Source organism: Neopsephotus bourkii, unplaced genomic scaffold (genome assembly GCF_033783945.1).
Source record: "Neopsephotus bourkii isolate Nb327-2 ecotype Australia unplaced genomic scaffold, CSIRO-AGI_Nbou_v1 NB_1792, whole genome shotgun sequence".
NCBI lineage: Eukaryota > Metazoa > Chordata > Aves > Psittaciformes > Psittacidae > Neopsephotus > Neopsephotus bourkii.
In genome coordinates, this window is record NW_026902266.1 from 8,183,194 (window position 1) to 8,197,428 (window position 14,235).

At 39.1% G+C, this 14,235-nt stretch overlaps 1 protein-coding gene across 6 annotated transcripts in view; it reads right to left on the reverse strand.

Annotated features, from left to right (window-relative positions):
* KCNC1 (potassium voltage-gated channel subfamily C member 1) overlaps nt 1-14,235 on the reverse strand; it is a 124,304-nt gene that overhangs the window by 11,738 nt on the left and 98,331 nt on the right. The window contains exons 3-4 of one of the 6 annotated variants that reach the window (XM_061380242.1): nt 10,088-10,276; nt 5,887-8,072 (exon numbers count right to left, since the gene is read on the reverse strand). The exons of 1 other annotated variant lie outside the window; for it this stretch is intronic. In XM_061380242.1, coding sequence (XP_061236226.1) covers nt 7,936-8,072; nt 10,088-10,276 — 326 coding nt within the window. In that variant the 3' untranslated portion in view covers nt 5,887-7,935. Of the gene's footprint in view, nt 1-5,886; nt 8,355-10,087; nt 10,277-14,235 lie in introns of those variants that run through there. 4 more of the 6 variants (XM_061380243.1, XM_061380244.1, XM_061380241.1 and 1 more) reach the window with 4 other exon arrangements.

The window sequence follows — 14,235 nt, forward strand, 5'->3', positions numbered from 1 at the left end:
TTTGCCCAGTCACCATTTCTTACATGACATTAGCTTTTCTCCTCTGACTGCAGGTTGTCAGTCCTGTTAGTGGCTAACTAGTTCTTGTCACCTGCCATAAAGGTCACTTCTGCTTGAGTGGCAAAAGGTTTTGCTCAGGTGCATGGCTAAGGTTAGAGGAATTAAGCAGGAGGGGAAGAATATGATTTGATTTTGCTTTATGTGACATTTTTTGAGTCATAAGACTTGAGATAAGGATGGAAAACAGGCAAAAGAGATCAGTTTGAATGTACAGGTGACCATGGAAAGACATTTAAATGAATGGCAGTAGAAAGCCTGACAGAGTTGACTAAAAAATGGGGGAAAAGGAGGACAAAGGGAGAAGTCAGATTTAAGATACAGGTCCTGAAGATGGAATAATCACACAGGTGTAGCAGCATTCTAGCCTGCTGGTATGGTGGGAGTGAAATGGGGGACAAGTTGTTCTATTTCTTGGATGTCATTTTTCCCCCTCTTCCACTGTTTATTAGTAATAATGAATTATTAACCTGCAGTGGGTTTTCTTTCTCATTCATAGCACATCTTGAAATTCCCAGTTCTCTTCAGCTGGAACAGCAATGTCTGTCCCTACCTTCCAGTCTCAGAAATCTTAAGATCAGGCCTGTGACCTAGTCCAGCACTTAATCAAATACTTAACTATTTTTTCCAGTAAATTCCTTGAACTCTGGATCCAATCCAAACTGGATTAACTAATTAATTAATCTAACTGGGTTAGTTAGATTTCTGAAATCTAACTGGGTTAGTTAGATTAACTAATCCTTAACTAATTCTGGGACTTCTACTTCCTTTTCCCCTGTATTAGAAATCAAGATGATGACAGATCTTTGTTGCTGAAATTGCAATGTTTTGTTTTCACCAAAAGCTCCCCCTGGGTTCTCTTAGGGATTTTGATATTTTCATAGCATATGGCAAGGCTTGTGCTTTTTCTTTTACCTAGAAATTTTCTTAAAAAAAGGCTCCAGAATTTTTCATCAGTATTTGAGTCATGCTTTGGATATTTACTACCAGCTTATAGTTCAGAGCAGCTGAGAGTTATGTAAAGGGAAAAAGAAAATAATACTTTGGCAGAAAATGTAAGTCTTGCTTCCCAAAGTCTGGGAGTGGATGCAGTTTGTGGTAGGGAATCATCTTGTGTGGTTTTGATTGCACTTAAAAATGTGCACAGTCACAAAATGGAGCTTACACTGAATTTGTTGAAAACTCTAGCTGCCGCAAAAGTAACTGGAAATTTGAACTTCTGAGATACCAATATCTTGATTTATGCACAAAAAAAAAGGAGGTAGTATCTGCTTTGTTCTTTTAGCTTTTGTGCTATTCTTAATTCACGATAAATGCTGGTCTTGGATGTTTTGCTCCATGTTAGAAAGAATGATTTAATACCATTGAATTAAAATGCTTGGCTTTATGGAAATGGCCACCTGTTGGATGAATATCCAAAAGAATAACTGTAAAGGAAGGTGTTTACCATATATGCCTTTGAAATTATGGAGAAACTGTATATGTAAAGCCACTGCTATTTTGTAACCCATTTAGAGGTTGAAGGAAGTGAAATAAGGCACATTCTTCAGCTGTTTGTGCATTTCATTCACATTCATCTGTCAGTTGTCTCTGCATTCACCTGTTTTTACAGGCAGTTTTTTCTCATCAGTCGAACATGGAAAGAGAGTTTGTGACTAAAAATACTCAGCGATGAAAATGGTCTCTGTTACTGAATCATGACCTGGATGAGCCATGTGTTACCTTGTGGAAGAGTGAGGAAGCATAAATTCAGAGTATTGGGAGAGCACTTTTTAAAGCTTGATTAGAAATAAGAGTAACAAAGTAATTATTCCTGAATAAAAGCTGGCTGTGGGAATGAGAAAATTCAGAGGTGATGTTTATTTTGCAAAACTTTCTCAGGTGTTTTCATTTTATTACATGCCAGGTTTGGATTTATTTTCAGACAAGCCTTTGCAAGTTGGGAGGGGATTGAGTCTAAGTCCCATTCCTCTGTTGGCTAGCCTCTGAGTTCATTTTCACCTTTCTCATCTATTTCCTGGTTTCTTTGCCTATGGACCACTTTGTTATTCAGATACAATGCAATCTTGGGGAAGTTCTGTCTGCAAGGTTTGGGATCAAGACTTTGTCAGTGGAAATTGCAGAATTTCAATTCGATTCCAGTATTCCTTGATCATAACAATCTTATAAGTGTTTGCAAACACTTTGCTATAAGACTCTGTTTTTACATACTTTATATACATATATATATGTAAGTGGAGCCAAGAATTGGGATGTTTTTCATGTTCTGACATGATTTTTTATTTTTGCTGCAAATGTCAAATGAGTTGTGTTTTGTTTTTACTGATTTGAATGCATGAAGATGTGGTACCTAAATTTAGGGCAGTAGAGGAGTTGCCAATCAGTAACGAAGATGCTCTGTCATTTTAACTGTGTGGGTGCTTAATCATTTTCCATAATAATCCTCTGCACAGATAAGTACAAAAGAAAAGGCATTCTTATGGGGTATTGTACTCTTCTGCAGACAAGGAAATATGGCATCTTTTAAATGAAGCAGAGATGCTTCTTTCCTTTGAAGCCTTAGTTCAAAGTTGATAGATTTTAATGACTGTTCCTACTTAAATACTTTTCCTCTTTTGACCTCAGAACAATTTCAAAAGACAATAATGTCACAGAAACAGAAGCTGAGGCACAAAATTTGAGATGCCTCAACCGAGGTAACTCAGTATGTCCACAGAGGAGCCAAGAATAGAATTTCCATCTCACAGATTCCAGGCTAAGGCTCTACCTTCTAGGCTAGTGGTCCTTGATGGTTTTTTAGGTACGCATCTTTTCCCCTCAGCACTGATTCCTGTTTCTTCATATGCTCCCCTCCCTCCTACTTGCGTAACCCATTTTACAGATCCATCCTGTGTCCTTTTGTTTCCTACCTTTTGTCCTACTGCTGCCTCTTCTCCTACTTGCACTGGTGCTACTACTGCAACGCATGGCTCCTACTGAGCTTATTTGCTTGGACTCAATCCACATGTCTGATGTGACTCATGGTCAGCAGCCTGTGCATAGGCTGTGTTGTAGCTGCTAAGCCCTTTGGGTCCAGAAGCTGTGCAGGTACCCTAGAGTGGTATCTGAGCTAAAGCAACTGCGATACTTCGTCTTTTGCTGACTAAAAAGCTGTGCTTGATGAGCAGTAGACAAACCAATGGAAGCCATAGAGCACATGCTCTTAATATTTGGTACCTGAAGATGTTTGCATAAAGTTTTTTAAAGGCTCAAGTGAATGCTGAGGTTTAAAAGCCTGGCTTTCTTAGCCTGAACCAGGAAATATATCTTTCCATGGAGTCAGATGAATGTGCTTATTTTTAAAGCATTTGCTTATCAGATAGGGAAAGAAAGTCAAGAGGTACAGTTTTGGATCTATTTTCTAATTTGAAGTTCGATTTTAATCAGATATTGTTCTTGATTGAAAATAAGCATTTGTATTCCCCAAAGAGAGAAATGTGGCACCCACAGTCCTAGATGAATGCAGGTTCTTTGGGACTTCTGAACAGACAGGTATTTTACGCCCAAACTCAAATAAGTGAGTGACTTGAAAATAATCTGCATAATTTAAGCACGTTTTCATGAAGTGAAGTTAGTTTGTGTATGAGCTCAAAGACAGAATTGCTTCCAGGATATATATGGAAAGCAGAGAGGTAGGCTGCCTTGTTTTGAAACTATCAAAAGGATATGCAAAGTGTCAGGGTAATAACTGCACTTGTTTTTTCTTCAGGATTTCTTTTTTGTAAGCAGCTTTGTGCTCACTTCCTTTCTGATGCCCTTGCCTTAGACCTGCTTGCTGTCTTCTGTATTTTAGTCTGTTCATGTGTCCTAGCAGCCGTTTGTTTCAGTGATGTATTTTCTCTTTTGGCCTTGAAACTTCAAAGAGAAGGAAGGCAATTTATGTGAAAAATCACTTTAACGATTAATGACTGTTGAGCTTGACTGTTATCACAGCAGTATTAGCTAGATTTTTTTATTTTTTTTATTTTTTAAATGAGAGAACAAAAACCACTTTTCATATCCTTGCTGTCTGAAATTGTAGTTGTGGAGGCACATCAGGTTGGTCCAGAAAAAACATGAGTACCTTCATGCAGTCAGAGGGAAAGCTGTATGTATACAAGGTGCAGTTGAAGTGTGCCTTTAATGTTAGCAAGTAATAAGCCACTAATTGCCAGTGGGTTCAGATGAAGGACCAGCATCGGGTCCTGTAGCCGGGGGTTCATTGCTGAAAGGTGTTTGCAGAAGAAACTCAGATGTTCATTTCCATCAGGAAACAGGCAGAGTGTAAGTGAACCACAGAATGTGCTTCTGCTGGTATGATGGTGTGAAGTCAGAAGTAGTTGGTGGCATTATTGCAAGCTGAGGTCAGAATCTAGCCACATGCATGGTTTTTGTGCTTTGATCAAGAATACATACTTCCTGGTGTGGAATTGGGAAGGCTTGAAGGAATTAATATTTTAGTTGTAATACCCCAGCAAAAGCTCCTTAAATATAAGTCAGCTGGGGTGATGTGAATTTCTCTAAGGATTCAGTGCCAGGATTCAGTGCATCAGCCTCTGAAATTTTCCAGTTGTTGCCCTCTTTCCCTGTGTTTTCAGAGCTGTCACTGTGTGCAAGGGAACTCTGGGGTCAGGCAGACATTAAGCTTCAGAACACCTCCTGAAGGGTGGTGAATGGGAAGAGCTGATCTGTTTCTGAAGGGTTTATAGAAGTCACCCAAAAGACACAGTTACCTCAAATCAGAATAAGCTCAGAGAAGTACCTAACTGAAAAGGGGACTAGTAGGTGTAAAGATTAGTGCAGAATGGGCATGTGTCCCCAGCCTGTCAGCAAAGTTTCATATATATATATATATATATGCAAAGTACAGTGGAAAGGGAAGATCAGTGCAGGATTTGCACGGCTGAATTGTTAGTATTCCTTATGGGAATGGAGAATTTGAACAACCTTCATGCTGGGCCCTTGAGTTAGTGTAAATGAAAAAATGGGGCAGATAAATCTATTTCTTGATTCTTCGTACATTATAAGAGGAAGAGTTGTTCATTAGGCAACTTTCAGATCCTACATTAACCTGGATCTTATCTCTGGAGGTAAGAAATTGCCCATTTATCAGCTGAAAATAACAGCATAGAAACAGTGGGAAAAAAATAGCTCTTGGGGAAGTCAACTCAGGTAGAAATCAAGCATATACTACATTGAGGACTACAGAGAAGTCTTCTAATTACATACAAATTCAGATTATCAGCCTGCCTTCTATTCCTAAAACACAGCTTGAAGTTTTCCTTGATTTTTCCTTTTGGCGTAGAGTTTTGTGAAGATAAGGTCCAGCTGCAGTTGGCTTTTTTTGCTTATAATTTAGCACTTACCAGAGCCATGAGTGGTTTTTTTCTGTTTTTTTTGTGGTTTAATGTCTGCTTCCTCCAGACCATAGGGATACAGTTCCCTTACATTTCCATTCTCAGCAGCAGTCGCAAATGCCATAGCTTGCCTAGAAGGTTGCCAGCTCTTTCGAAGTTTTGTACATGAGGGTAAAGGTGTATCTTTCCTTATAAAAATACTTTAACAAAAATGCTCAAGCAACTAGAATGCTGTTGATACATAGTCCATAGTTGTCATTTGTAGCATCTAAAGTGAAATTTAATCACACTGTGTTTCTCAGTTCTTAGTGCTGCATGTTTTGTGTGGCAAATAAAGTGCAACTTGGATGTCTGGATTTCTCTCAGAGCTTCGTATCAGGTGGACTGCTGTGGCTCGGTGAAGAACAAGTGAAGGACGGGCCCCAAAGAAGTAAGAAAAACTGAATTCATGTAGTCAGCTAAAAAGACAAACTTTTATTATTGTTGGGGAGGGAAAAGGAAGATACCTAGATAAATATTGGGTATTTAATCTTCCCTCATAAAGTTACTAATGGTGAGAGTTCTTTAGACATCAGTTGTATCAAGTGTTTGCAGGCTTCATTTATTATCTACTAACCAAAATCAGCATTGTAGAACCAAAGCAATACCAAGCTTTTCTCCTACATTTCTGTTGAGAACACTGTATTTATTCAAGATTTTAGAAGCAAGTCTCTGGAAACCCCTGGTCGCTTCAGAAAAGGATTCCCCTTTACACTATACAGCAGGCACTGAAACCATGATACAAAATTTATTTCATGCTAGAATTGTTTTGCATAACATTGTGCATGCATTTTACTCAGTACTAAATTGCATACAATGCTGTTGTCTTGTTTCTTAAACTTTGAGACCGTTTATACTTGAGTATTCTCCTGATTTTGTACTATAAGTCCCAGTTTTAAAATAACACCTGTTTTGTTTAAAATTCATACTGATTACTTAATATGAACAATTTATGAAGGGTCTTTACGTTGGATCTATACATCAATAAAATACAACATAACCAGAGCTGGAAAATTAGCCAGCTGTTACTCTCAGGTCCGAAGGAAGGTCCCATGTGTCACAAGCATGCCAACAAAAACAGACAGGAAAAGGTTGTTCTTATTTTTATACACTTCTAGTTGAATAAAAAGTTCTTGATTTCCATGTTGGTGTGATGAACTGTGAAGGCGTGGTCAATATGACCGATGACTGCCTGATTGCACTTTTTAAAACCATTACTCTGTATCTTGTATACAAAAAGAAGCTATCCATAGCAAAGAAATGTACAGTTTTATAATGTTTTACATTTTGGCTACAACAATGTATGTAAAAGTAAAGAGCTTTGAAAGAAAATATATAACTTTGCTTTTTTTTTTTTTTTTTTTTCTTTCTCCTTAATCATACATTTGCAGTGTTTCTTGGGGTTTGGTGGGTTTTTCGGGGGTGGGTTGGTTTTTTTGGTGTTTTTTTTTTTGTTTTGTTTATTTTCTTCATGCAATTCATGCTATGGAACGAAAAAAATAGATTAAAAAAAAAAAAAAAGGATCTTCTACAGTTTTGTTACATTTTGGCCGTAGAAAAAGCCTGCATCTCTAGTACAACTCCAAACCCACGAAGAATCATCCATAAAACCTGCATGGAGCGAGTTAACTTTGTCCAAATGAGAAGGTCTTCTATGCCTGCACAGTTCCACACAGATGCTTATTAGCCATCAATGTTCATCTCCATCTTGCCTTGTCAGGTCACTCTGACTGCCTCTGTTGGCATATATTTAGCAATGACTGGACTTTCTTTGCAAAGATCTGCATGTAAAGAATACAATCAGTACTTGAGCTTCTTCCCTGTGCTTTTCACATCAAGCTCGGCATCTTAGTGTTAAAGGAAGGAGGAAAAGGTGTAATAGCTACATGCAGAGGCAGCCATATTCTTCTTCAACAGGATTTTTTTTTCCCATGCAGTCAGCCAGACTGAGACCTCTCTACAGTGTGTCTGAGTATTGCTTTCAGCTTAAAATAGGTGCCCATGCAACGTTTCATCCTACTGTGCTTGTTTGCTCAAACTCCTGCAGGGTTCCTATGGCTCAAAAATATCCTGAGAAAAGCAAAATCTTCCATCGTTGGTATGTTTCAGCATTGACTAAATGCCTACCCCATTCCATACAGAGCCAGTAGATCCACCATTAGCTAAAATAAGCATAAACTAGCAGGATGCACCAGGAAGAAAACTATCTGGTGCATCTACCCTTCATTCTATGTACTGATACCATGCAGCATGTATGGCCCACCAGTTCTATGTAAATGCCTGCCTATTGTCATCTGAGTGCTATTTAGGAGTGTTGTCACCTAGCATCAGGAGTAACACCATTTCCAGCAGGTGCTACTGTGAGACATTGCATCTTCAGACTTAGTCACCTGGATTATATGCAACATAGCATAGGCTAATTGAAAATAAAGCTTTTTAGACCATTCTCTGCTACTGATCCATGCTACAAAATAGATGGGATGGGAGACCAAGAACGTCTCACTGGACTAGGAGAGCTGTAGGGCGCAGACACTGAGGATAATCCTATCGCTTTTCCACTTATGCCAGCTATGCTGTTAAGGCTCCGTGACATTTCGTAACCTTCATTTAAAAGAAAAATGCAAAGTACAGCATTGGATCAATGACAGAATGGACTAAGAATGAGGTCAACATTGTAGCCAGTTCAATACCATCTGCATGCATGGACATGCCGAGAGTAGTATCGCTTGCAACATGACTCAGAAGGCCATTGAAGTACAGAACAAGTTAAAAAAAAATATATATATATATATATATATAACCACCCCCCCCTCCCCAAAACAGCGTTTCTCAAGGATGGTCAGGCTACGTAATTGATCCTACAGGCAGCAACATGGTTGTACCCTAAAAAGAAAAAGAGTCAGTGGGAGAGATTTTCTATGTCTGTCATACACTCGCGCATACTTCTCCCTTCCACTTCATGCATTTTGACCTCAGGCAAAATTAAGGTTTCTGGTATCTTTGGGGGCAGGAGGGGGAAAAGGCAGCACAATCCATAGAATTTATTGTGTTGCTATAGAGATACTACTCCTTTGTTCACAGCACTTTAAAAGGAAAAGAAAAAACCCCAACAAAACAAAATTGCATGCATTTGGTTTCCCTCCCTCCCTCCCCCCATTCTCTTTAAGACATGCACATAAACAGCTCAGCAAGTGTACAGAGAGTTGCACGAACTATGGATGATTTTCTGTTGGAACAACAATTAAGATGCTCTCAACGTGTTTCAAACAGGCCAACAATATGCTGACATATATGACTCTTTAGCCAACCAGCCTCTGTTTCATTCAGTAACGAGAGGCGGTTGCAGTGCATCGTGAAAACCATACATTCCCCATCCGAAAGGATGTGCCATTTGGAGTGTTCCCCTGATCCACTGGAACCACCCGAACTCGCCCAGGCTGAATGAACGTGGCCAATGCTTATCCAATACAGAATCAAGTAAAACACTTTGCTACAAAGGTAAATTTTAGAGGATATACTTTCATATGAAAGTTCATATGTGGTCCAACTCTATCTTTGTTGATGATAAACTTTAAAACTTATAAATACATACACTATCTATAACAGGCATTTACTATAACTATTGCCCATCATACAATGGCACATGGTAATTCTATACTCCATACTCAGTGTATGGTTACAGCATACAATCTTTGCAGTTTTAAAATATTGACTATATCATATACTATATACAGTACACCAGTGATAAACACTGATTTGCACAGAGAAATTTCTTTTCCAGTTTCCCCATTCCTTATCAACTTTGATGCATATATATGTAACTCTAATTTTGGTTGCATGGTTTCCTCACATCAAATTATTTGAACAAACCAGCCTATTTTAAGAAGGGAAATACTCTTATTTTAGTTGACTTCTATTACTAAATAGATTATTCTGACCATTAGCAAACTAAAATGCAGTTACTTCTGAGAGATCTGTAGCTGTCAGAAGCCTGAGAAACTAACTGGTAATGGTTTATTTATGAAAGTGATTTTAGATGGATTATTTTCCAATTGTAAGACACCTGTGCTAACAGATGTTCTTGTATGCTTCTCTTTCTCTGTTGAACTAAACAGCTATGATATCCAAATAATTTGTTTTAGTGCTTTGTTAAGGTAGCCATATAATAATTTCCTATTTCTTGAGGATGTTTTGCTTTTTTGTTTTGTCTTTTCCGTCTGCCACCTCCAACTCTGTGCTCCTTAGAGTCTGGTAAGATCTGTGAGCTTTTCAAGTGGCAAACCTTCATTGTTATGAAATGTTAATTGGCCTCTCCTTGGAGGATGGTCTAATTTAAGGACATTGTAGAACATCCTCCACTAAAGTTACTGCACCAGCTAGGGTGGAAGACTTGACTGCCTAGCATAGCTGCATTGGGGTAGTTACAGCTCCTCAGGCTTTTCTTTCTGAAAGAAATAGGTTAGAAACTCCAAATGCAGACATCAGGTGGTGGTTTCCAGCCCAAACGTGCATCTATACAGCAAGCGCACTATTGCGTGCTACAGCTACAGCTGACTTTTCTCTTATGTATTTAAAACGGTTGCTAACTACGTGGTTCCAGGACCCCAGCTACATACCCTTTCTTATTCCTCCATCAGGCGGGCAGGGATATTCCCCGGTTGATAAGAGGAAGCAGGGTCCATATCTCTCCCGAGTGCCAGAGCGGGTAAAGGGCAGGCCCTCATCAGGCGTAATAGCCTGGTCTATGTGGGGACAGTCTTCGTTTGCCAGCGCCGCCTTGGCCACCTCACCATTCAGTTTCGAATCTTCAAACATATAAGCAGAAGGCTATTGAAACACTATGTACTGTTTATTAGAATTCCAGCTGCAAATTAAGGGTTTACAGCTAAAGAGTTCTACAGCAACGCTATAAAAGGTAGCACATCTGTCCTAGACACTGCATTCATGTGCACTGCACCAAAATAAAATAAAGTCTGTTAAGTGGGAGGAGAAACAAAAGGTGATCACGTTAGGGGTAACAGCAGCCACCTGTACTTCCACACAGAGCGGCAGATTCTGAAACAGGCGTGCATTGGTTCCTAGTCCTGTGAGCAGAAGACTGCAGTTAGAAATCAGATTATGTTTTTGCATGACATCAGATGGCATATGAATGACCTGTTTGTCATGAAGCCTACTGTCGCTCAGAGCTTTGGAGAGGCAGTGGACTGTGAGTTGTGTTTCAGTATTTGAGTATATTCTGTTTGTGCTGGTTTATACCTGTGTCCAATCTTAGTGGGGGGAGAATTCCTGCTCTTCCCCTCCCCAAAGTTCACCCAGGTTGTTTTAAGTGTTTCTGGTATCCGTCATGCAGAATGGCTGTACACATTTTAGACACACAGAGTACATTATGTATGGAAATATGACAGCAGAATGTGGATTTTTTAAAAAAGCAATCAATTTTCTGACATTCTCTTCTGAAACACATACAGCATTTGCAATGCCAGCACAGGACACTACATATGAAAAACACTACAGCAGGCCATGGATTTGGAAAACAGAGAGAGTAAGATTTACTCTCAGCTGTAAATAATGAAAAGAGGAGGCCAAATTTGCCCATTTTGCTCCACACATTCCCATGAGGATAGACTGAGAATAGTATGTTTTCTCTGTGTGGCTTGTTTTACATTAATGAAACAAATTGAGGTGCTACTTAGAGTACAATTTATTTTAGAGCTTCAAAGCGCAAATTGGTGTATTGAGAATATACTCCAAATATGGCACAGCTCAACATGAGTATTTTAGTTGAAGGGAGGATAAAACAGTCAAAATGTGCTTTCTGGAGTTTCACAAATGCTGAGATACGTTAACTGAGTAGTATTGGCAGCATCCTACACCTCGGTTGCACAATGCTTATTACCTAGACATTGTAAGGCAGTGGGTGCTCCTGCGAGTCTTTAAGGAAGGACAAACTCAACAGATAGATAGACTTAATTTCAGTGCCTCTTCCAGATTCACTTACTTGCTTGTTCTGAATGCTACACAATACTGTAATGTATTTTTTCAACGTTTTTGAGGCTGAGTAATAAACAAGCCCAAAAGAAAAAAATACATTAGGTAGGGTTTGGAGGTATGATTCCAGTCCTCTGGTTTCAGATGGACAACATAAATACTAGGCAAACGCCTTTTCAAGTTATATTTGTTGCTTTGCACACAGGCGTGCACACACAGATGTATATGACACATATTATGCATCTATCCATGCGCCAGTAATTGCATTCTGTGCCTTTACTTATATTTTATTTAAATGTCATTGGTTTGTCACAGAATGAACAGTCTTTTCTGCAGATCTCACCTCTGCCTCCTTTCTTCTCCATGCAGAATTAGCCAATTATTTCCCCAGATAGGGTAGTATTAATGTTTTGTTTTGTGAGCAAGGGAATAATTAGGTCTCTCAATGCATTTTTAAAAATGACAAAAGCTATAGATGCATTTTAATACTTGTAGACATTCATTTTGATAGGATTCTAAAGTTTTAAGGTTGCACTGACTTGCCATTCCTTTCTGTTTATAATGCTCACTGCTATTTAATATCTCTCTTTGCACAAAAACCTGGCATGGCTGCCATAGTAACCATGACATTGCAGGTACTGAGCTGCCGGTTTAAAAAATCATTTAATTGTGTTTGGGGAGAGCTGCTGTCCTCATGGGGGTGAGCAAAGAACTGAGCTTCTTCGTAAGCCTCTACTGCTACAAGCTGATGGCTCTAATACTGAAATGAGGGAGGCAGATGTTTCAGCAAAGCTCTGCACTGAAATCACTGAGGCTCCCACTGCTATACCTGAGCCTGCGTTTGCAAACTAAACTGTTAGTGACTGGGGAAGGGAGGACTGGTCCGTTTCTGGATCTCAAAACACCTCTGAGCAGAGGGGTTGTGGGTCTGACTGCTCACTGGTAACAGCCATTGGAAGCAGCTTGTAGGTTCTGTTGTGCTTGAATGACAAGAAAATTGACTTTCTTGGAATTATTTTCCTAAATTGCAACTTGAGCTTGAACTTGCATTTGCAGCTTCCTCAGGGTCCTATAGCACTGATGCATCTTTCTCTATTGAGAAATATTTCTGTGAATATTTCTTTGTTTTGTTGTTGAAAACCCACAACCTTGTTATTTCTATTCAATAGGAAGAGAACAGAATACCTGGAAATGTAGACAAATCACTGTACTGTCCTACTGATGTCCCTTAGTCCACAATAACAATTTGGCTAAATATTTAGGAAGCAGAGAAAATACCAGCACAGAAGACTGCATCTATTGCTGGTGTATATAAGTAAATGTTGAGTAGTTGTATTCCAAACCATTGTGTGCAGCACCTAATTCTGTGAAGGTAGGACTTGGCAATCAGATGTTGTTTACTATGTGATTAGTTAGTTGTGAGTATAAAGAAACATCACTGATGTCATCAGCCCATAGTTTGAAGTTCCAGTTGTTCACATTAGCACACCTACATTTTGAACAATTTTAGGAATGAGATATAAAGATGGAATGAAATGATGTTATTTTAGGTTGATTTCTCAGGTTTCTATTTGTATGTTTTTCCAAGACTGATTTTGTGTTTGAAACAACTTCAGATAAAGCAAACTACTGAAACCATCAGTGTCTGCTGAGTAGATGACTACTTCTAGGTGCTAGAACTTCTAAGGCTTGATTCTGGCCTACCAAATTCAGGTGAGTCTTCCCGTCCCTGCTAGAAGAATCTGAATTAGGCTTGTAAAACACTTTTTGTTCTTTAGGTTCTGTTTCATGAAGAAAAGTCAATGTTACTATCTCTGTTTTACAGATGGGTAAAACTACCATGCAGTGAAGTGACTTGCCCACTGCTTGCATAAGAAGTTACTTAAAACAAAATCTTCTGACTCCCAGCTTGGGCATCTTATTTACATAATTGTCCTATCTGTGAATACCTAGTTAACTGTACCAGCTTTAAACATTCTCCTGCAGAGAAATGGCCGAGAGGCTGAAGAAAGTATTCAGCAGATCTCCCAGGTGAGTAGTTTGTTTCACAACTATCATTTGTGTGGTTTCCGCTTTCTTTTTTCCTGTCTCATCTATCTCCATTTGCAGAAAAGTGCTATTAAGATGCTGTGGGCTTTCTAAAGCAAAGACTAAATTTCAAAATGGGGGGACGGTTTCTGAAAAGAAAAAACACCACCAAACAAAAAAGAACAAACTTATTTAGGAGAACTGCTGGATTTTGAATTAGTATATTCTGCTTATTGTGGAGAAGCACAGTAGAGACTGCCTATGTACTTGCTGCATGTTTCATTTCTTTTGTTGTAGCAAACGATTACACACTGTGATAGTGACTTTACTGGTGCTGCTGGTTTTGACTCTAAGCTAGAATCTGACACTGACTCTCCACCTGTTTGAACTGCGTCTTATGTTCAGAGTGTCAGTGGCCGTAATTGTATGATATTTTCATTGACCATAATCTATTCTTGGAAATGTAGCACGTGTACAGAAGTGATTACTACCTGGGGAAAGATACCCCAGTCCTCTTCCTTTAAGCAAACACTGCCATTTTCCAACAGCTGCCCAGAAACAAGTTCCTAGTCTACCCTTCTTACTCAGATGTTTTCAGAAACTATGTGTGGGCGAGGGATGGTTCCAACTCACACTGCTTCCTCTTGGGGTTGTAGCTGACCCCCTTCCTTTGTCTCCTGTGAGTCTATAGAGCTGTGAAGGGGTCAATCCAAAGATTGGATGAGTTGAAAGACACTCTTAGGGTGTA